Genomic DNA, 23,996 nt, shown 5'->3' with positions numbered 1-23,996 from the left:
ATCGGTAAGGTAGTGTTTCTCTTGGCTCCTTCCTTGAGGGTATTTCCCCTTAAGGCTCCAAATATTTCTACTAGGTATCATGCTAAAAGTTATCCTACTAGGATGTGGTTCATGAAGGTTGACTACTATTGATCTTACTTAAGGTCCTTCTATCCATGCCTTAAAGGTCCTCGATAAAGTTGTACTACATCTTAGAAGAATTCCCAAGGTATACACTAGGAGGCTAATGTTTCTATAACACTCGAATCCATTTTCTCATATCTATTGAATCTAACTCTCCTTGAAACATGGCCTTACCCCTCATGGAGAATTGTTGCAAATTCTTCTATAAAAGAAAGTGGGTCGTCAGACATGAGCCTCTACCCAAATATTCATGATCCTATGAGGGTTTTTGATGGCATAGTGCTAGAGATTTCTAAAGCATTTTCGTCAAACTCTACTCCTTACTTTTAAAGTTCTAATCGAGCCTCCTTAATATAGTCTTTTAGCTTATCAATTAGTTTGAAATGATAATCTATGTCAAGATATTCTATTACCTTGATGTATATCAAGATTTTTTTAATCTTAGATATTGAGGATGTACTCTAGCATTTGAGATGGTTTTTCTTGGTGGTAACATGTTAGTGTGACACTTTGGAGAAGGATTTTGATTGCAACTCTTTGCTCTTTTCTTTGCTCTCTTCTATCGTATATGGTGTTTGTGAATTATTGAAGGTCTAGCAAGACTTAGGCCTCCCTTTTTACTTTGTGCTCTATCCATAAGATTCAAGGATATTGGAATTGTATCCATGTCTATGTAGTTGACTCCAAATAGCCTCTTGGCCACAAATGAAATAATTGCATTACTAGTTGATGCTTCATTTTTGAAAATAGACAAATAGATGCACGAGCTCATAGTGCTCAAAGCATTGTTGTTCTGCCTTCCTCTCTGTGTTCAGGTCTTGTTTCTTAGGACATGGGGATGCTACATGACCAAGCTAATTACAAGGATAACGTGCTGTATATATTATTATACACAATGCATACATTTTTTATTTCTTATTAGTATGGTTTTATATAAAATGTAAATGGTATTTACCAACCTTTTGTTTGTGTGAGAAAATGGGACATTGATGGAGCTCGTATTCTTTCATGAGTTCAACCCACTCAAACTCCAAGCTATATCTCACGTAGCTAGCCCATACTCTAGCTCTGAGCTACTATGCTTCATCAACTCCATTGCTATGAAACAAAAGAAAGTAAAGGTATCAATGAGCTATAATAGGATCACCACACTTAGCTCTTTATTGATATAGTTTGACTAGTACAAGAGAAGATAAAGAAGAAAGGACTCAAGGTTTGCACAAATAAGAAGGAGATCTATATTTATGTTCAAGCATTATATACATAGGGTTTCCTTTTGGATGAGCACCCTCAACATCTTGATCCCTCTCTTATCCACCTACAATGTCTTGTCTTTAGACTAGACCTTCATGCCTCGCTTGCGGGTGTAACATCTCGGCTCTTTTGGCCCATCCTCATGCTTGAGGGGGACTTAAAGGGGGGCTTGTTGGGGGGGAGGGGGGGATTAACAAAGGCTATATGAATTTTTTGTTTAATGAAAGAAAAGAACAAAGGATGAATTCAATTGATACGTTGAGCAGTCATCACTCCTCAAAATCAATGTATGTCGAAATCATCACAACTACCTTAGTCACATCAAAACAACATGATCCCACACACATATCAAGAGAAAACATCAATGACAATGAGTGAGAGCTTGAATGGGCGACATTAACAAGAGAGTGTGTGAGAGAGGTTGATAGCCTCTCATAAGGCTATATAAGCCTTACTTAAAGGCTTAGCTATAAATCTAATCAAGTGCCCAGTTGTTGCTGATTTACACCCGTTGTGTGTGTGTGCGTGTGCGCATGCGCATGCGCGTGCGTGTGTGTGTGTGTGTGTGTGTGTGTGTGTGTGTGTGTGTGTGTGTGTGTGTGTGTGTGTGTGTGTGTGTGTGTGAAAGTGAAAGGCTATATGATAGCCTTAGTGTTATAAGGAATAGGGGATGGTGTTTGTTTGACTAGTCAATGTACTATTGAGATGAAGAAGAGGGATGGAGAGAAAGAGTGATGGAGATAGAGAGGAGAAGATAGTGAGAAGAAGGAGAGGGAAGTGGGAAAGGAGGAGAAGAAGAGAGAGAGGAAGATATAGAAGAATAGGAGATGGATAGAGAGAGAGAGAGAGAGAGAAGGAAGATAGGGAAGGAGAAGGGAAGAAGAGAGAGAGATAGTAATAGGGAGAGAAAGAGAGAAAGAGAGAAAGAGAAGAGGATAGAGGAGAAGAAGAGAAATAGTAGAGATAGAAGGGAAAAGGGGGAGAAAGAGAGAAAGAGGTAGGTAGAAGGAGAGAGAGATAGAAAGAAAGTAAGAGAAGGGAAGATAGAAAGAAGAGGAGGAGGAGGGATCTCTTATTCAAACACTCAATTGAAAGTTCATCAATTGTGAGTTCTTCCATCAATCCACTCCTTGTGAATTAGTTGGTCCAACTATTGAATCAAGGGCAAGTGGCAACAACACGAAGTCAAGTAGAACCAAGCTAATGAGTGGTCCCTCAACCCCACCTTGATCATGCTATTCCTACGGGCATGGAAACACATCAAGTCCACAACTTGCAAAGGACCTACATGCCCCCTTCCCCCCATATTTCATTGCTTTTGGTTATAAAACTGAGTTGAGGTTATGATTGTCATATGGTTCCAATCTAAATCATTGTGTTATCTAAACTCCTTTGCTATTGCATGGAAATAAAGGTTGTTCATGGGGTTGAAATGCCAACTCATATTGCTAGATAATATTTAAATTCTTCATGTTATAGAAAATTTTAGTGATCAAGGTGGAAGATAGTGGCAAGAGCCCTTCACCAAGGGGCTATTTGACCTCACTAGAGGTTAGGACCGACCTTAGATATGAGAGGTCTCTCTATAGGGAACCCTTGGATAGGGGGAGGTGAGGGTGCCAAGGGGGGCCTAGCTAGTAAACCCCTTGTGCTCCTAGGAACTACCCAACCCATGTGTGACTCAGGATTGATTTCTTGAGAGCCCTAATGCTAGATAAGGGCAAATTGGTGGGTCATGTGCCTGATATAGGACACAAGTCCTATATTAAGAGATGAAATGCCAGATTGGCATTATACCTTGGAAAAGGTACAAGATGAATAAATTGTTTTTGCAACTACTTTTAAAGGATTTTTTGACATTGTGATTGTAATTTACATGAAGAAACTAGTGTCTAATTGTTAATTAAAGAAGCTTTCTTTGCATGTCAAATATAAATGTGCTAGGATAATTAGATAACTAAAACACACCCCTGAGGAAAGCAGGAGGATGAGGTCCTTGACGAATCTATCCTATGGATGGGTGGTCTTGTCAGGATTTTTCCTTTAAGGTGATGAAATTAGAAAAGAGCCGAATGCATGATTGTCTAGTGTGTTGTCTTAGATTCAGTTCAATGTTGTTTTAGGGAAACAGAGTCAAGCCTATATCCTATGAGTAGAGGTGTCGACGTGTATTGCTCCCCCTCATTTCTCACTCACTATGAACCAAGTGTGGAATTGATTTAATTTGAATTAAGTTGAATTGTGAATGTAATGGCTCAAGGACCAATGCTAGATAAGCTGTCAGGTGATCTTACAGCCAAATTAGGAACCAAATTCAGGTCTATCCTTACGACTTATGGTCAAAACCATCTGTTGTGAAGTGGACTCAAGAGAGCATAGGAAAAAAGCCATGTATTATTCTAAGTAGTACCGAGAAACCTCGCCGAGGAAAAGACCCTTGATGGACCACTAAGTCATGCCATAAAGAGCTCCTCTATCCTCGAGCACATTACATAAAATATTGAAATGCATACACTGAGGTTTTCTATTATTCTTATGAGATATTTAGTGTGTGTATGCATGTTGAGCATTTAGTTTTACACATTTTTTTATACAATTTTCACCAAATTGAGCCTCACAATTACTCTCAAATATAGTGGACTAGACTTCAACTTGGAATATGAATAGAGATATAACTTTAAGAGAAGAGGTGGTCTAAAAACATATTAAATATTACTCTACTATTTTGTAGTCCTTGTCTTAGTCTCTTCTTACTATTGAGACCTTCAATATCTCTTTAAATTACTCTACTATCTTTCTTGGCCTTGTCTTAGTCTCTTCTTACCACTTCCAATAGTGAAGGTGTGGAATTAAGTCAGCCTAGGGATATGAAATATTATCATAGTTTGGAAAAATGATTGCAAAGAAGAGGATAGGGAGAAAAAATGTCAAATAGGTAAACTTGCAAGTTTAATTTGAGGGGTATATTTGGTATGTAGATCCCTAACACAATCACAGCACCAATTGAAATGGTAGTTCATGTACAAGTAATTATGTTTGATTAAAGTGTCTTTTCTTCCTTATTATCAACAAGCTCCTTCTTTTGAACTACATGGTGAGTGGAGTTTGGGAAACAAAGATGCAAGTGGCTTAGGGAGTCAAGTCTAACACTAGGCAAGCAAGAGCTTCCTAGGTATATACTACCCTTGATGGGCCATGTGCATGTGTAGGGGTAGAGAACAAGGGCTAGGGGCTTAGAGATGGAATCGAAAAATCAAGGCTACTTGGCATCTCTAGCTTGAGAATCCCTAGGTGTGGTGAAGGATAAATGGATGCATATTTCAAAGGTATTGTATGATATCATTTCATTAGGTTTTTAGCTTTATTCGTATGGCATTTTGGAGTACAAAAGCCAATAAGGGTTAATTTGATGGCTCTTGACTAAAATGCATGCAGGCATTTTGGAGTACAAAAGCCAATAAGGGTTAATTTGATGGCTCTTGACTAAAATGCATGCATATGAGTGTGTACAAGATCATACAAGCCAAGGTTTTAATAATGTAAATAGAGAGGCTTGATGATGATATCATTGATAAAGAAGAACCAAGCATTCAAAAATCCACTTCTTTCATTCTTACACCACTTCGGTCATTCTTCACCTCTCTTCTTTCATCACTGACACTCTTCTCTCCTCATGTCGCTGCCCATACCCCTATCTAAGGACACATCACAGTTCGTGTCCTTCTTTTAGTCAGCCTAGCGTCATCTTCCCTCATTAAGAGTCAATCTCTACTGGCCGACATCATCCTCTTCTTTGAATTTGTTGCATCCGGAGGCTCTCCATTAGTTGCCATCAACTTGACAACTTGCTATCACCTATGTTAACTTGCATCTGGAGCAAGGTTTCATTCCGTGCATGCATTGAATGTTCCATGTGGTATTGTATTGTATGAACATTTGGTACAATCCAGTGTAGTGTTCCATGCATGAGATGGTTGATCAATGTGCACTTTGCCAAAATGTGGGTCGGGTTGAGCTCATGAGCCATGAAAGCTTCCTCCATAACTATCATGATTATTAGGTTTTGCAGTGGATGTGGGCTTGACCTCTCCCACTCTTCATTAGGGATTGAAGCAATCAATATGCCTTTTCTTAGTTCTTCTTTAGGAGACTTCAAGCTTTCCTCTTGCAACTTGTAAGTTGTCCTTGAGGTATTTGTAGTTACTACATCAAACCAAAATTGCAGCATGCAATTATGAATCAAAATTGAGATTTGTAAAGGTCATTTTACATTTACCTATACCATCTTTACTTTACCTTACATTTCACCTCTCACTCCACAATAAATGTGAAATGCATCCTAAAGTCATAAGGGTATGGTGCTCACTTGGTGGACTATGGTAGTTTTCCACTTGTGTGTATGCTTTTTATTGTGATTTTTTGAGAATGTTGATATACAAGTGAATCATATTGATTATCTATGTATAAAATTGGATTGAACTAGTCCTTTTTGCAACCCCCCCCCCAATTATAGAATGATTATAATGGAGGTCAACTAAAGTGTCAATCAATTGGTCAGCATTCTAAGAGAATCACATATGTGATTATGTTTGAGAGCAAGTTAGGCATTCTTAAGGTGACTTGCAATGTGAAGCTTTTCTTCTAGAAGGATATCCAATATGGGACAATGCTGTAATTCTAGTGAAAAATCTAGTTCTCATGCAAGAATGATGGCTATAATATATGTGGAGCACAATTTTATGAGTCATATCGGTGTATTTGTACTACCTTGCAGCACTGCTTTGACATTCGTCCTAAGACACTTGTCTATGCAGGCAATTTTTTCCCTGTGCTTATATGATTCTCTTAAGAAGAATTTCTAAACTGTGATTTTTTCTTGAGCTCCTTGATTTCTCATTTGACATCATTTTGATAGTACTAAAAGGGGAGACTAGATGCAAAGCTCTAGCATCTTTATTTTCAATCACAATCTTTAAAAACTCATCATTGTGATAGTACTAAAAGGGGAGACTAGATGCAAGGCTCTAGCTTCTTTATTTTTAGCCACAATCTTCAAAAGCTCATCTTCAATGAGGATGCTATTAAGGGAGACATGTTAATGATCTCCTAATTTGTAGACCATAGGGACATAATCTCAACAATATTATATCATGCAATACCCATGTCTACTATCTCATACACTTTAGCTAGGGTACTAAAAGTTGTGTCAAGCTTAGTGAAGCATTTTTTTATGGTCATTCTTAATCTATTGCTAAGTCTTCAGCCATTCTATAGACGGTCTCTCAAGTACAACTAGGATTTTAGCCGACAAGGGGTTTTAGTTTAGAGGGTCTCACTTGGTGATATGTACAATCCTTTACCTCCAAATACTTATCAAGTTGTGATGTACTTTTTCTCCCTTGCCCTCCTGCTTTTGTTGGAGTTCTTCAATCATAGGTTTTATAGTAGTCAAGGGATGACATTGTTGAGGAACTTCAATTTAAGATGGTGTGATTTCTTTGGCTTTGGAAGCTTACACTTGACAAAGGAGCACTTGCAACAAAAAGAGACTATACTATTTTGGATCCTAGGTTGTAGGATTGGCAACTTCATTTTTTTTGGTAGTATGGATTGGGGCTTCACGATTGACAAGTGGTTGCACTTAAAGATAACTGCAAATTTCTTGAGATCAACTCTCTTTCAAGGTGTAGCTTTTTTGTTGTTGCTTGAGTTGTCCTAGAGTTCTTAGGCTTTTCCTAATGAATGCACTTGCTCTTCACCTCATTTTGTATAGTTGGTTATGGTTGTTGGATGGGTTTAGGAAGCCACAACCTCACATGCCTATGCCTTGAGGAGTGCTTTGGGCATGCATTTTAGTGAGGAATATCACATCTATGGTTCTATTGTCTCTTGATATGCTTTTTGTACTTTGGGTTTGCAACCTCATGAGATTGGCACTTAAGATTTTGGTTGTTGCCATTATATTGGTCTTGGGAATCCACTTGTTTTAACGATCTTTTTTATTTTCTTGATTGGTTGGGACTAACGTATTGGTTGTTACTTCTTCTATTGCACTTTGATAATATTTTTCAACACTTTCTTACCCCCTTATTGTAGGTCATGGTTGATGCTAATCTAATTCTCTCACCCTTATTTTATCAATTTCTCACCCTTCTTTGGAGGATCAACAAGATCACCTTTACTAAAATTTGTAATGATCTTGATATTGGGAAGACTAATGTTGATGGATCCAAACATGAATTAATGGCTAGTCTAGGTGCAATTGGTCTTTGGTCATGGATCCAAAAGAGCATATCAATGTGGTCTTTTGTAGTGAGGTCATCTATTTTGCTAATAATGGGCATTCACACAAGGGACATGGTATGTGAACCATCTAAGGGCTCTATAGATAGCAACATCATCCTTTGAATACAAGTTTTAGTTAGATGGCTTCACATTTATGAAATTTACATAATATAGTAGCAGCCATTAATGGAAACTAAAATGTCAAATCACTACCAAAAATTGAAATACATTTTTAAACCCCCATCCCCCCCCCCCCCCAAAAAAAAAGAAAAAAACCATAGAGTTAAAAGCCTTGCAAAATATTACTTTGGCAACTAGTTTTGCTACACAACACCAATAATAGTTATAGCCCTTAAACTACTTTGCATGGAGGTCTTAAGATCAAAAGGGATGGTGCCATTGAAAGAGATAATATTTGCATAACTTGCAATACTCTTGAGCAAGAATTGATGACAAGTACTACTTGTTCTTTTCGTAATCTTTTCGATTCATTATCAAAGTGTTTCTATGAAACAAAAACTATAGTGCATAATGGATATCTCAAGTGTTGCTTTTAACTTGCAACTTTTTCTTTCGAAGCCAATATGCTTGTATTACACCTCCAATCACCCCACTCTAATTATTGTTTAGTACATGGTTGTCCTTCATTTTTTCATTCTATAACCTACCTTAGTGCATGTGCATTCAATAGAAATATTAGGTAGGTTCACTTTCTAGCTTCAATGTGCTTTTTTGTCCCGTTTTGAGCTTGACGGAGAAACTCATTTTTTTCAAGGAGAATGATTCTAAGATAATTATATATCTGATCATAATTCATTTAATCAAAATACTTGTCCAAGAATCAAGGCACAATCTGGCCAATCAAAAGCACCACTTTTTTTAGTTGTATTCTTAACTTCTTGGCAACTCTTTACCATCCCTACAGAGGGTAACCACCTCACCATGTTCACAGTGGTGGAGTCAATAGTGAGAAATATCCCAACTCAATGGAGAAGTGAACAAAGCACACTAATAAAAAGATGGATCAAAGATGAACAAGACTATAAAAGAAAGTGAGATTGTGACCAAAGATGAGAGTGTTGTTGTACTAAGAATGTAACAAACATTGAAGAAATGTGCATCTCTCCTGCCACTATTTTCAAGAATGCAGTCGTTTTTGGGGAATCCTATTGCTTCAGCCACTCTAATCTTAGAGCAAGGCAATGGTGCACAACTGTATCAAGTTCAAGCTAATGATCATGTAAGATGTGAGATTAGGTGGTGGATCATGCCCTCATGCTACATGTGGGTGCTCTAGGCATGGTTCATCTTGAAGTAGTCCTCAAAATTTTTCATAGAGTTTTATATTGCTCACAACAAGGAAACACCCATCATTAGTATTATCCAAAGAAAAAGCCTCAACACTACTAACATCATCCAAAGCAACACCTCACTCCATTTGTAAGCCTATCACTACACACAATAGTGCTCAAGATGGCCTTTTGTCTAAGGCTAGCCATAATGATAGAGCAAGTTCATGAGCAGTCCTTTCAATGATGCAGTACTCAATCCACTCTCCCAACACCTTGGCGAAAACAAGGATGGTTCAGGAATAATGATTTCTCACTAATTATGTTTTATATGAGCTCTCCTTGCAAGGCATCACTCCCTATGATCCTAAAGTTTGGAATGCTCTTGTACCATTGAATGGATGGACGTGGATAGAGATGACAATTAGTATGATTACTTTAGCTTTGATGATGATGATTGATTTCTAGCAAGATGCACGTCACCTACTCTCATTTTGTCTTCAATGTGCTTGTCTACTGAATGGATAGGGCAAGGATAGTGATGAGATTTACTATGATTACTTTGACTTGTTGACTACTAAAATGACTTGATTTTTTGGCTGATTTTTGTTGTTTTTGTTGATTGAATGGTTGATTGTTGATTGATTTTGTATGTTTCTTGGTTGATTTTGAAGTGTTTGAGAGTTTTTTGGATAAGGTTGATTAGGTTTGAGAAGCTCATGATAGTTTCTAGAGAAGATATGGTGTTCTAACATGATGTCGTGATGATGTCTAATAGGTTTTGATTGGTTCTATTGAGATTCTATTTTGTTCTATTTTCTTTCTATATGAGAGGTTGGAATGAAGATTGATGGAGTTTGAGAGTGTTTGGAAGCTTATTAAATGATTATTGATGGTTTTGAATCATTTTAGTTTAGCTAAATGCTTTTTGATGACCTTATGTATGATATTGTAGACCCTCTAATGAGCTTCTGTAGAGCCTGTCTCTATTCTGTTTTTGTTTTGTATGCCTCTGTATGTGTTTTGTAAGATGGATGTGCAGCTAGGGAAGTTTTCTAACCTTGGGAAGATATTAATACAAGTTAAAAATAGCTCAAAGAAGTGAAAGTAGTAGCTTCTAAACACTCAAGTAAAGACTGAAGTGACAGTGACACTGTTGAGGACACTGTAGTGGCTCTGGTGACCCTTCATATCAGACATGCCTCTTGGGAGGGGTATCCATGACCAAAGAGGGGTTATGGATTATTATTCTTGATTATTTCAATGTACTATAGAGAGAGTATGTGTAAGAGAGATAAAGAGTGAGAGATAGTCAATTCTCCATGCAAAATAATGTATCTATAAGTGAGAGATCATGAGAGAGACTATGAAACTATTGAAAATGAATACTATGTGATGATTTTTCCATTCAAAATGGAGCATTCCTTTGTGTTCTCTTGACCTTTTGATAAAAATTATGAAGAATGTATTAAAGTTTTGTTGTGATAAATCCGTGGGAGAATTGTTATATGATGTTGCATGAAGATTTGATAAGATTGGTGTTGTTTTTCTTGTTGTGCTTGATTAAAATATGAAGAACATGCTTGTTAATGATACAATATAGATTTTCTTACAATAGATTCCCCATTTTCTTTGTGTTCCTCTTGGAGCTCCATAACTATAATGATGACGATATAATTTAGTTCTACCAGGTCACACATAAATTACTTCTCATTGATTTGCATGCAATTGTTATGTTGGCACATTGTTGCACGGTGACCTACTTCTCTTTGTCTTGCATGTGTATATGTTGGCAATACTATTGTTGAAGTAGTCCCTTTTGTAGCAATCCCTTATCTCAATAGGTTGATGATTGGGATCTTAGATGATGGATGATCATAATCTTTTGTAAGTTTGGGACGAACCTAAAAAAAATTCATTTATGTTCACTAGTTTTTTTTTAAATGCCAATGAGCTAGCAAACCTCAGAAATATGTGCACTAGTTTCATTCTTGCAACTTCTTTGGATGTTGAGATCCAGTCTGACCAAACATCAACTAAGCCTAACAAGAGAGGTTGCACATGTCTACCTAGTTCATAGCCTAACAAGAATGGTTGCATGTGTCCACCTAGTTCATAGAGTGGTTATGTGTGGTTACATAGTTCTACAACAAGTACTTCTTATCATAGTAGTGGTGCTCCTAGAGCTACATCCTTATTCTCCATGAAAAACACAATTTGAAAGGAGTCACAAGACCATTATCAACTCAAATTCCTTCATTTGATTCTCTGTGACATTCAAGAGGATTGCATTTTTCTCCCTCCCACCCTCCATTACAAGTTTGCCAAACTAGTGCTATGGCTTCTTCTTCCAAAGTTGTAGCATGGTCAAGTTTAGCTTGCCCTCTTCCATCTTTGATTACGGATTGAAGTAATCAATGTCTTTCTAAGTCTTCTGTAGGAGACTTCAAACTTTTCCTCTTGCAACATGTTTGATGTCCTTAGTATTTGTAGTTGCTAAATCAAACTTAGATTATAGCATACAAATAGGAATCCAAATTGGCATTCATAAAGGTCATTTTACATTTACCTTTGTCATCTTTACTTTACCTTGCATTGCACCTCTCCCTATGCAAAAGATGTGAAATTCCTCCTAATGCACAAGAGTATGGTGCTTGCTTGGCGGATTGTGGTACTTTTTAACTTGTGTGCATGCTTTCTATTGCGATTTTTTGAGAATGTTGATATAAAAGTGAATTGGATTGATTATTCATGTATAAGATTGAAGAAACCTAGGCCTTTTTGCAACCGCCAATTATAGAATTTAGGATTATACTGGAGGTTAGCTAAAGTGTCAATCAATTTGTCAAAATGCTAAGAGAGTGACATATGTGATGATGTTTGACAACAAGTTAGGCATTCTTAATGTGACTTTCTATGTGTAGCTTTTCTTCTAGCAGGATATTTAGTAGAGAAGGATAATATAATTCTAGTGGAAAATCTAGTTCTAACACAAGAATGATGGTTGTAAGATATGCAGCGCACAAATTTTTCAGTATTGGTATCCTTTTACTCACTTGCACTACTTGACATTAGTCATAAGACAGTTATCTATGTAGGTGATATAGTGTAAGGGTGTTGAGAATAGCAAATGATGCTTGATATGTGTGCCCAAAATAGGCTTGCCCATAAGTGGCTTTGTATGGAAGATACACATATGATGTATACTCTAGGAAGAGATGACAAAATCCCATAAGCACAATAAGGTACAGTGGTACTATCCAAAAGCACATAAGCATGTACTTGACACTCACTTCAAAAATATAGTACTATCATTTTGTGTCACTCAAGATTGTGTTTATGAGTCCAAGTTAATCTATCTTGAAACCTAATTCACTTGAGTTATAAATTTTTATCCCAATCATGTTTTATGTTTATAACCTTCATCTGCCATAGCTAACATAGCTCTGGATCTGTGTTTCTCAACATGGTATCTGAGCCATGGCTAAGCTAGGTAGCTAGTGGTGTGATTCCTCCTTCTTTGAAACCTCTACAATTTGGCCCCCTTTCATTCTTCTCCTTGTACAAGTCCATTTCCATTCCAATCTCTCTCAAGCCATCCAACATCAGGTGTGTGTACAAGGCGAAGAAGCTCAAGGAAGGAGGTACTACTAGAAGAGCTCAAGGAAGAAGGTGCTACTCAAGGCAATCAAGAAGCTTGGTTTGGTCTTCACCTTATTGGAATTTCTTGTCATTTTTATTTTCCCACGTTATCATTTGAAAAGGACTAGAAGAAGGGTGTAGCCATTGAAGGTCGATTCAAGGTTTTTGATAGTGTGTCCTTCAAGTTTGGCAAAAGGCAGCTTGGCTCATGAAGCAGGGGGCCTACTTGTTCAAAGAAGCTGGGGGTGTTTCTTCAACATCATCATCAGAAGGAGGCATAGAACAAAGGGAAGGAAGAAGAGTCTCCTCTCCCCTGGTATAGAAAGAATACAAGAAGAGCTCAAAGCTCCAAGCTCCAAAACTATCCATCTACTACAAGAGGCTATGCTACCACTGTTGATACCTGCGAAATCAGATCAAGAGGAGAAGACAAAAAAACGGCGCATCGACGGTAACAACAAGCTCACAATTAGTTAATTAATAAGCCTTATTACTAAGGTTTTAATAAGCCTCTACTAAAATATCCCCTTTCACATTGCTTCTCTATCTTATAAACCCTTTCACACCTATTTTACTCAAACTGGTTTAATTTCCAAAGCTGAGTTCATTGTGCAGATCTTCATAAGCATTCCCTTGATAAAAATCCAATGCCAATAATGTCAAGCCATGAGCCAAAGTCACATGAAATCCCAAAATTCCATGTATCCAAGGTTAATATAATGATGTGCTATCAAGTCATGTATTTTAGCAAGCCAAAAAAATATCCACAAGAAAAATGTATCCATCTTGTATGCCCAAAGCTATGTAATGACCTCACAAGACCAAATGGGATTCCAAAATCTATGTATCCCAAGTATCTTATCAAAGAAGCAAAGAGCTTCAAGAATGAAGAACAAAATAAAGATAAGGAGCATGAAGACAAAGAAGTCCAAGAAGATCTAGTACAACAAGAAGAGGAAGAATATCATGAAGACCAATGAAGATTGGAGCAAATGACCGAGGCCGAGGATTCAACTCTGACAACAAACATTGAATGACATGTCATTATTGTGGGAAGACTGGACATATAGCCAATGAATGTTTCCACCATAAAAGAGCAGAACAAGTGCAGAATGGTAACCATCATCAAAATCAGTTCATGAATGAAGAAGATGAAGAAGATGCTTCTGCTATCACAACAACTCTGACAGATTGTTTTGAAAAAAATTTCTTTCCCATAGTAGATCTTATATTTTCCCATAGTGGATTTGCTTTGTAAAACAAAACACTTGCCAAAGATGTAAAGTTTCAAGATTTAACTTGACTAGGTTACCTATGAGCTAGTCTCGCATGCCATGTCATCATGTAGGGGGGGCAAAAGTCAGCAAGTGTAGGAACTCATCATTTGAGGGGGGGTGTTGAGAATAGAAAATGTTGCTTGATATGTGTACCCAAAATAGGCTTGCCCATAAGTGGCTTTATATGGAAGATAGACATATGATGTATGCTCTAGGAAGAGATGATAGAATCCCACAAGCACAATGAGGTACAATGATACTATCCAAAGCTATGTAAGCATGTACTTGACACTCATTTCAAAAATATAGTACTATCATTCTGTGTCACTCAAGATTGTTTTTATTAGTGCAAGTTAATCTATCTTAGAACCTAATTTGCTTGAGTTACAATTATTTATCTCAATCATGTTTTATGTTTATAACCTCCGTCCACCATATCTAGCATAGCTCCAGATCTGTGTTTCTCAACAAAGGGGAGACTAGATGCAATGCTCTATCTTCTTTATTTAGAGCCAAATCTTTAAAAACTCATCTTGAATCAAACTACTTATAAGGGAGACATGTTAAGCATCTCATTGGGTGTAAATCATAAGGACATAATCTCAACAATATAATCTCTTGCCATACGCATGCCTATCATCTCCTACACTCTAGATAGGGCACTAAAAGTTGTGTCAAGCTAAGTGAAGCATTTTGTTATGGTCATGCTTCATCTTACTACTAAGCCTTTAGCCATTTTGTAGATGATTCCTCAAGTCTAATTAGGCTTTTCATCAATAGGGGTTTGGCTTTGGAGAGACTCACTATTGATATTCCTAGTCCCTATCTCCAAATACTTATCAAGTTGTGATGTATTTTTGCTACCTTACCCTGCTCCTTTTGTTAGAGTTCAACAGTAGGTTTCATAGCAATCAAGGGATGATATTGTTCAGAAACTTCAATTGAAGATGGTGTGATTTCTTTGGCTTTGGAATATTTAGTTTTACTTCACAAAGGAGCACTTCACAGCACAAAGGAGCTTCTACTATTCTAGATTCTAGGTTGTAGAATTGGCAGCTTTATTTGTCGATGGCATAGATTGGGGCTTCATATTTCTAACAATAGATCAAAGCTATTGATAGTCTACACTCTTGCTTGACACGTGGTTACACTTAAACATAACTATAAATTTATTAAGATCAATCAACTATAGTTTTTTTCCTATTGCTTGGGTTGTTGTGGAGTTCTTAGGCTTTTCCTAATGAACATGCTTGGTTTTGCCTCAAATTGCATAGTTTGTTGTGTCAAAAGATGTGGATCTAGAGCATGGCATGAGCTATGGAGGATGGAAGATGTAGACAAGACTCATGTAGACACAAACACAAACAAGATCAATTGTCACACAAGTGAATTAGGTTCCAAGATTGCGACTTGGACTCATAAACACAATCTTGTGTGTTTGACAATGTTACAGACACTTGATTGAAGGACAAAAAGTACTATGATATTGCATTGAAAAGTGAACCAAGTATATCATTATATAATCTCTAACCTTTCTCCACTCTCCTCACTATGCATGTGGGATTCAAAACATCTCTTCTTGGAGCATACATCATTTGTCATTTCTCAACACCCCCCCCCCCCCCCCTCAAATGATGAGTTCCTACACTTGCTGGCTTTTGCCCCCCCCCTACATGATGACATGACCTGAGAGACTAACTCATAGGCAACCTAATCAAGTTAAAGCTTGAAACTTTACATCTTTGGTAAGGGTTTGTTTTACAAAGCAAATCCACTAAGGGAAACAAAATCCACTATGGGAAAATATAAGATCCACTATGGGAAAGATAATTTCTTCAAAACAATCTATCAAAGTTGTTGATGGTAGAAGCATCTTCTTCTTCTTCTCTTTCATTCATGAACTAATTATGATGGTTACCATTCTGCACCTATTATGCTCTTTTACAGTGGAAACATTCACTAGCTATATGGCCAGTCTTACCACAATAATGACATGTCATCCGATCTTTGTTTTCGAAGTTGAATCCTCGGCCTCGGCCTTTTGTCCTAGCAACTCCTTTGGTGTATAAGAGATTTTCCCTATATGCTAAGACACCATCTTTTGCATTCTTGTTCTCCTATTTATTCTCTTCATCATCAAGAAGAGAGTGCTCAATATCTTTCTGTGACAAATTAAGTACATTGCTGAGAGTAGAGACAAGATTTTCATAAGGATCCTGGTTTACACTAGCAAGGAGTGCATCAATGGCTTCATCTTCATCTATAGTTTTCTTCGAAGTGGCAAGTTGAGTTTTTAGACTTTTGACTTTGTTAATATGCATAGTCATTAAAGTGTTGTTTTTTATGTCAAGCTTATAGAACTACATTAACAACTTGACCTTAGAGTTTTTTGCTTGACTTCCAAAGATCCTGTCAAGGTCGTCCCAAGCCTTTTTAGCATCTCTAATGCCAGAGATATGGTGCGATACATCATCATATAGTCCCGAAGCAATGATGCCTAGAGCCTTGTTGTTCATATTTTTCCACTCTTTTGTCTTGAGCTAGTCTTCTTCAAGGAACCCATCTTCATCATCTTCCTTCTTGCTATCTACATCTCTTGCATCATCCTCAAATAGATCCCACAAGTCCTTCCACATAAGATGATACATGGTCTTCTCCTTCCATGCATGAAAGCCTTCTCCATTGAACTTGGCTATTTGCTCAAGTTTTGCCATGTTGATTAGCTTCAAATAGCTGATATAATACCAGAAAGTGGCTTGCCTAAGAACACAATTAGATTAGTACCAAATAACACTAGTTGAATATCAATAGATACTATGCTTGAAGATTTAAATATCTTTATGTGGAGTTTGATGTTGCCGGTGATTTCTCCCCTTATTTCTGATTTGATGGAAAATAACTTGCTGAAAACTGAGTGAATCACCAAATCAGAATTGCAGGAACTCCCTTAAGCTAAGAGAGGTGTGAAAATGAAGTGAAAAGAAAGCTTGAGGTAAAATGGGTATGTGGGCTTGGTCTTCTCTTAAATCTTTGTGGATGACTTCTAAGCTTACTCAAGCACTTCCAGATATGAAGTGAGCTCCAAAGAGTATAGCTCAGTGATTAAAATCAATGTTGATAGCTTCAGTGAAAAGAAGAAACTATGAAAATATCAAGCATTGAAGCTTTGGCTACGACTACCCTTTAGGTTTTACAAACAGGGACCTGATTTTTTCTGATTACATCTCATAAAGGTGATCGTTTGGGGAACCCTCTAAGTTAGAGAGAGCTTAGGTATGGCTCTTTGAAAGCCTTATAGTTGTAAGAAAAATCGCATAGCACAGGAGGCAAATCGACGTATGGATTGGAATCGTTGTAGTTATGAACAACGAGCTCAAATTTTGACAATGTTGGGCTCTGGTTGTGGCAATGTTGGTGTTTGATATGCCACAAAGAAGCTTTGGAAAGTCAAGAAACACTTTCCCAAAATAAAGCACTAGAAGATATGGCATGTAGAGAGAGATCTAGCTGCTCCATGAAAGATAGGTATTGTTCTAGCTATGGCAGCCATGAAAGCTAAAATGAAGGTAGAGGTGAAAATGAGGTCATAAGCTAGCATTGAGCTAGACTGAAGTTAAGAAAGCTTGAGAGAGCAAAGAGTAGAGCTAGATTAAGCTAGGCCATGCTCAACTGAGCTCTGATACCATATCCAAAGATATGGATCTAGAGCATGCCATGATCTATGGAGGATGAAAGACGTGGACACGATTCATGTAGACATAAACACATATAATATCAACTATCACACAAGTGAATTAGGTTCCAAGATTAAGACTTGGACTCATAAACACAATCTTGTGGATTTGACAATCACAAAACACTTGATTGAAGGGCAAAAAGTACTGTGACATTGCATTGAAAAGTGAACCAAGTACATCATTATATAGTCTCTGACCTTTCTCAACTCTCCTCACTATGCATGTGGGATTCAAGACATCTCTTCCCGTAGGATATATCATTTGTCATTTCTCAACATGTTGTGGTTGTTAAATGGACTTAAGAAGCCGTATCCTCATATCCCTATGCTTTTCATAGTACTTTGTACATACATATTAACAAAAAATATCACGTCTATGGTTATATTGTCTATTGATATGTTTTTTTCTCTTTGCATTTACAACCTCATCGTGAGAATGATGGTTAGATTTTGGTTGCCGCCATTATATCAATTTTGGGAATCCACTTATTTTAAGTAATCTATTTTATTTACTCGATCAGTTGGAACTAACTTATTGGTTGTTGCTTCTTCTATTGCATTTTCATGAGTTTTCTTGTCACTATCTTACATGCTTATTGTAGGTCACAATTGATCATAATTTAATTCCTCCATCCTTCTTTTATCAATTTCTCGCTCCTCTTTAGAGAATCAACAAGATCACATTTATTAAAAGTTGTAACAACCTTCATATTGGGAAGACTAATGTCTATTACTGTGTGCATCAAAGCCGATGTTTTACTTAGCTACCCACTTGAAAGTTGTTCCAAGCAAGATCTTTATCCCAACATATTCATGGTTACAAGTACATAAAACATTGGTTGCATTCTTTTAGTTTTTACTAACTTTTGGATCTTACAATTCCCCAACAAAGATAAGAACCACCCCCATAGAGGTGGATCGTTGCATTTGCTAGCTCAATTTCAATGGGTTGTCCAATCGCACTCTATGCATCATGGGTCATAACAGTAAAATCAAAGCCTTCATTGATCAAAGCACCATGCTGTGCTCTCTCTTTACTATCAATTTGATCCTAAATAAGCAAGTAGTACTATCTCATCATCAAGTTCAATCTAATGACCTTGACTTTTCTTATGTGAATATTAGACCATGTAGATTCAACAATTATTCAAAAATGCCTTACATTTATGACAATCTTGAAACTCATTTGATACCACTCATTCACCTTTGATCGGTCTTGTTTTCATGGGTTAGTTCTTGCATTTTAAGGGCAATTAAAAGAGACATGCCTCAGCTAACCAAAATGGTGGCATTCAATTGTAGGTTGAGTCAATCCTTAGCCTTGACCACACATCCTAACATCATTGGATTGGCTTGCAATCCATAAAGAATGTGTTACCTTCTTTGCCATAAGAGACAATGCCTCATGAATTCATCGACTTACAACATTCATCATGTAATTTACAAAGTGTGGCTCAAGAGAAGAGTTCCGTTACAATAGGGACTAAAGGTCTAGGAATCCCTAAACGATTAATGCCTACTCTAGATGCAACTAGCCTTATGTCAAAAAGCCAAAGGAGCCTTTCAATGTGCTCTTTCATAGAGTGAGCTCCTCTATTTTGCTGAGTCCACATTACCATAAGAGACATGGTATGCAAACTATCTTAGCACTCTATAGAGGGCAACATTATTCTTTCAATACATCTTTTAGTTAGGTGACTTCAAAATCATGAAATTGTTGCTTCTAACTTGCAGCCTTTTCTTTCAAAACCAATATGTTTTTGTTACACCAACTACTTGAGTTTAATTACTTTTAGTACATGATTGTCCTTCATGTATTCATGGTGTGTCTACATTCAACGAAAATAACACCACATTCTCTTACTAAGTTTAGTATGTCTACATTCTAAGGCTGACAGACGAAACGCATTTTTTTCAAGGAGAATGATTCTATAACAGAGCATAATTTGTTCGATCAAAAACATTGGTCCAAGAATCAAGACACAATCTGGTTAATCAAAAACACTATTTAAACTTCTTCGGGACCATTTACCATCCCTACGGCAAATGAGAGAGAGAGAGAGAGAGAGAGAGAGAGAGAGAGAGAGAGAGAGAGATCATTAGTGAAATTAAAATATAGAATGAATAGGAAGAATTACATCACTAATCAAGTTTCCAACCTAAAGATCTTATCCTAAGCCCACCAGTAGATTTCCAATGATGTCCCTTTTGTCTTTTAAAAAACCTCAATGGTGAGAATACAAAACTGCATTCTCTTTGCTTTCATTTCTGTCTCTTGTAGATTTTTGCCAGGAAAGCTTTCAACACCACCTATAACCAAATGAATATGATGCATAAATACTACTTACTTTGGAAATACAATCAGCACTACAAAGTGCGTGATAAATCTCTCTCTCTCTCTCTCTCTCTCTCTCTCTCTCTCTCTCTCTCTCTCTATATATATATATTTATTTATTTATTTATTTATTTATTTATTTATTACACTACAGCTTAATGAATATATATATATTTATTACACTACAGCTTAATGAAACTTCCTATTTATCTTTTACCTCTTTTTCTAGAATAATTTTTTTTAATTAAACTAACACTAAATGTGATTTTTTCCTAAAACGATTGCGCTTTTCCATTTGCTGCATTTGCGAAGCCTGTAGAAGTAGTATTAATGGCTCTCCACTTGAACAAGAAGTTGGAGGAGAGCTGAAGGAGACTACAATAAGCACACCAATTAAAGGAGGTGAGATTGTGACCAAAGAAGCGAGCGTTGCTGTATTAGTATTAGGAATGTATTGGCCATTGAAGAAATCTGCATCTGTTCCATGGGACTACTTCCAAGACCGCGGCCGTTTGGGAAATCGTGTCACTTCAGCCATTCTAAACTTAGGTCAAGGCAATGGTATGCAACTGTATCATGATCCACATGATGATCACGCAAGACGCGAGATTAGGCGACTGATCATGCCTTCATCCTACATGTGGGTGCTCTGGGCATGGTTTGTCTCGAAGAAGTACTTAAAAGTTATTCATAGAGTTCTATATTGATCACAAGGAAAAACCCATCATGAACATCATCCAAAGAAAAAGCCTCGACACCAGCATCATCCAAAGCAAAACCTCACTCCAATTGTTGCAAGCCTATCACCGCACAGAACAGTGCTCAACATGGCCTTTCGTTTTTCGCTAGCCATACCAAATCGGGCATGTCCATGAGCAATCTTTTCAATGATGCAATCAGTACTCATCCACCTCTCACAGCACCTTGGGGAAAACAAGGATGTGCTGTCACAATGGTTCAGGAACAGTGGTTTCTCACTAATCATGTTTTTTGTGAGCTCTCCTTGCAAGGGCATCAGTCCCTATGATCTTGAAGCATGGAATGCTCTAGCAGTATTGAATGGATGGACATGGATAGAGATCACAATTACTATCATTACTTCGGCTTTGATGATGATGATCCCAATAACTGATTTCCAGCAAGCTGCACGTCACATACTTCTTACTATGATCGCTTTGGCTATGATGATGATGATGATATAATTGACTTCCAGCAAGCCCCATGTAAATTACTTCTCATGGTCTTGCATGGGCCTGTACTGTTGGCACATTGTTAAACATTACCCAGTTCTCAATGTCTTGCATGCGCCTATGTTGGCAGTGTTATTGCAAGAGCCTGTTTTGCAACAGCCCCCTATCTCAATAGGTGGATGATCGGGATCTTGGGCAAGTTTGGGGAACAGCTCTAAAAACATACATTTTAGGTACACTAGTTTGTTTTTTTAATGTCAATGAGTTGGGAGACCTCAAAAATATGCACACTAGTTTCATTCATGCATCCTCTCGCATATTGAGATCCATTCAAACCAAACATCAACTAAGCCTAACAAGAGTGGTTGCACATGTCTACCTAGAGACTAGTTCATACTACATAGCCTAACAAGAGTGGTTGCACGTGTCTACCTACTTCATTTGTTTATTTATTTACTTATCAAAAAAAAGACGAAGTTATGTAATTTGAGTACTAATAACTACCTCCTCAACTCACTCCTGAACTTCACAATAGGGTCCAATACAACCATCTATTTTGTGATGCCATTAATCCATGGTTTTGGATCATCACAGTATCCACTATCCTTCCTCATCATTACAGTGTGTATTTGAGGAATCAAACCTCACAAACAGAATCTTTCTTTGTTGGTATCACTTGATACCATTCTGGAGAGAGGATTCCATCATCCGCTTATCGAAAACTTCAAAGAGCTCCCCTGCCTTACAGGGGGTTACCCTGCTTACAACTCCAGATCATTTCCTGCAACGTGTTGAGCTTTCAGAATGCCAACACAATATTTATGTGTTGCCAAATGTGACATCTGGCACAAGCCCCCCATGCCTGGCCGAAGGTTCACATTGTACAGCCCTCAAATTTGAAAGTTCTAACACCCCATTCCTCAGGCATAAGATCCCCACATGATTTTCGAAGCCTTTCCCCCCATTCCTCATGCTATGATGTCTCACCGGCCTCCAAACACCACAAAGAGTGCAAGCTCTTCAATGTACAGTGTATTGTGACTCTGCCTGATCAAGAGACTGATAATCTTTATCACTAGCCAATGGTCTAGTCCCTCTCCTCAATGATACCCCCCCTCAGCAACATGATTGCAATTAGCAGCTATTGCACTATTTTGAGGTTATTGCATTGATTTGGAAAGTGTAATCTTGCTTGTCAAAACCAGAATCGGATGCCTCATCTAAACCCAAGGCTGGCTAGACTTTGTCAGCATCTTATTGTAAATGTAGAGGATCTCGCATCTTCATTGCAGCCATTGCCATTGTCAAAGGCTATTGCTCATCAAGCTGAAGTACATGCTAGTGGCATAAGAAACATGCAATGAAAATTGAAGCAAGGTTTGAGCTAATCTCTGAAGCAAAATTAAAATATGGATCACTTGACCAAAAGCAAAATAAGTTGGCAATTGATTCATATAAGAATGAGGATATTAGCACAGAACTGGATTGCAACAACAAAGTATTCAATCTCACCATGGACAATTTGATGTAGGATCTACTTGCGGCTCTAACTTGACAGGCGTTAGGCTTGTATCTTTGGCTACAAATTGTAGAAGTTGGATGTCTGAAGGACTTGTATCATAATAACGATGATATCATATGCCGGAATCAACAGTCATCTCCTTAGTTATAGTTGACATATTAATATCCATACCTTGTGCTTGTGATTTCTCTGTCTCCAATACTTCCAGCTTACTCAAGCATGCAAACATATTTCCATACTTGAGAGTTCTATACATGGGTTTCACATCTCTATTCTGAGGCCTCAAATACGAAACAGCAGTTGCCTCAATAAGAGCATCACTCATATGGTTTTGCTCCTTATCATGTGCCATGCATATATAAAGAGATTAATTCACGAAAGGCCTCACAAGCAAATGTGGAGACATATTACACTAATTTTTGGGATTGGGCGATTGATTCATTAGTACTCAAACTCATATGCCCTAATAATGATATATCTCTTGGAGCTGAGGCAGCTAGTGCATTGAGAGCACTCTCATTGACTTCACGCATAGTAATGTGGTTTTTGTATGATGTTGGTACAATCTCTCTTTTGGTAAGAGCCATAGTAGCACCTAGCAAGGAAACCTAGCTCAACCATTACAAGCAAATGCAATGGTGCTCTAGCAAATGTTTTTTAACGGTATGTTTGCTGTAATCATAAGTATCATAGAAGAAATTCACTTCAACAAGCCAAATGCTGAAATGGCTGATAATATCAACATAGGCACTCGTGATTTTTTATGATACGATGGCAACAAAAATGGTAGATGCAGTTATGATATAATGGATACTTGTACAACATTAACACCCCATGTTCCTCGGTTGGTAAAGCAATGTATTATAGAGACTCTCACAAATCTTTATGACAATGCTGTTTTGCAAGAAGGCCTAGCTCAAGTAGAAGACAAGAAAATGTGGGTTGGTCTGATTACTATGGTTATTGCAGCAATTCAAAAAGACCTAATGCAATCATTGATAAATTTGTAAAGCAATTACCATGGACAGCAGCATGTTAAATCTATAGCTGAACTAGATAGTGATTGGCAAGTTGGATGATAATTTTGTCTAATGGTACTCAAGCTAGAAAACTAACTAGTGACAAGATAAGAGAATTGCATGCTCACAGGTTACGCTATAAATGTGCTAAAACAATGTCCTCCAATCAAAAGAAAAATGCAGGGCAAAGAAAGCAAACATACTATAGGTAATAGAATCTTATGATGAAGAGGAGGAAAAAGATCGTGCTGAAAAAAAAATTGATGAGGGTAAAAAGGAAAACCAAGGGTCTAAAGTAGCAGCCCGGTTATGTCAATTAGGCCC

The 23,996-nt window shown here is 37.4% G+C and overlaps 1 protein-coding gene across 3 annotated transcripts in view; it reads right to left on the bottom strand.

The window, feature by feature from the left end:
* The window catches only part of LOC148025325 (farnesyl pyrophosphate synthase-like), a 49,375-nt gene that overhangs the window by 10,469 nt on the left and 14,910 nt on the right, over nucleotides 1-23,996 (bottom strand). Inside the window, exon 13 of one of the 3 annotated variants that reach the window (XM_087692362.1) lies at nucleotides 19,706-19,916. The exons of the other annotated variants lie outside the window; for them this stretch is intronic. Within the exon in view, the coding sequence (XP_087548488.1) occupies nucleotides 19,869-19,916 (48 nt within the window). The 3' untranslated portion in view covers nucleotides 19,706-19,868. Of the gene's footprint in view, nucleotides 1-19,705; nucleotides 19,917-23,996 lie in introns of those variants that run through there. 3 annotated transcript variants of the gene reach the window in all.

The sequence above is a fragment of the Lygodium microphyllum genome, chromosome 14 (assembly GCF_053477565.2).
Source record: "Lygodium microphyllum isolate KBCC chromosome 14, Lygodium_microphyllum_v1.1.10, whole genome shotgun sequence".
Lineage (NCBI taxonomy): Eukaryota > Viridiplantae > Streptophyta > Polypodiopsida > Schizaeales > Lygodiaceae > Lygodium > Lygodium microphyllum.
This window is presented reverse-complemented; position numbering and strand designations above follow the sequence as displayed.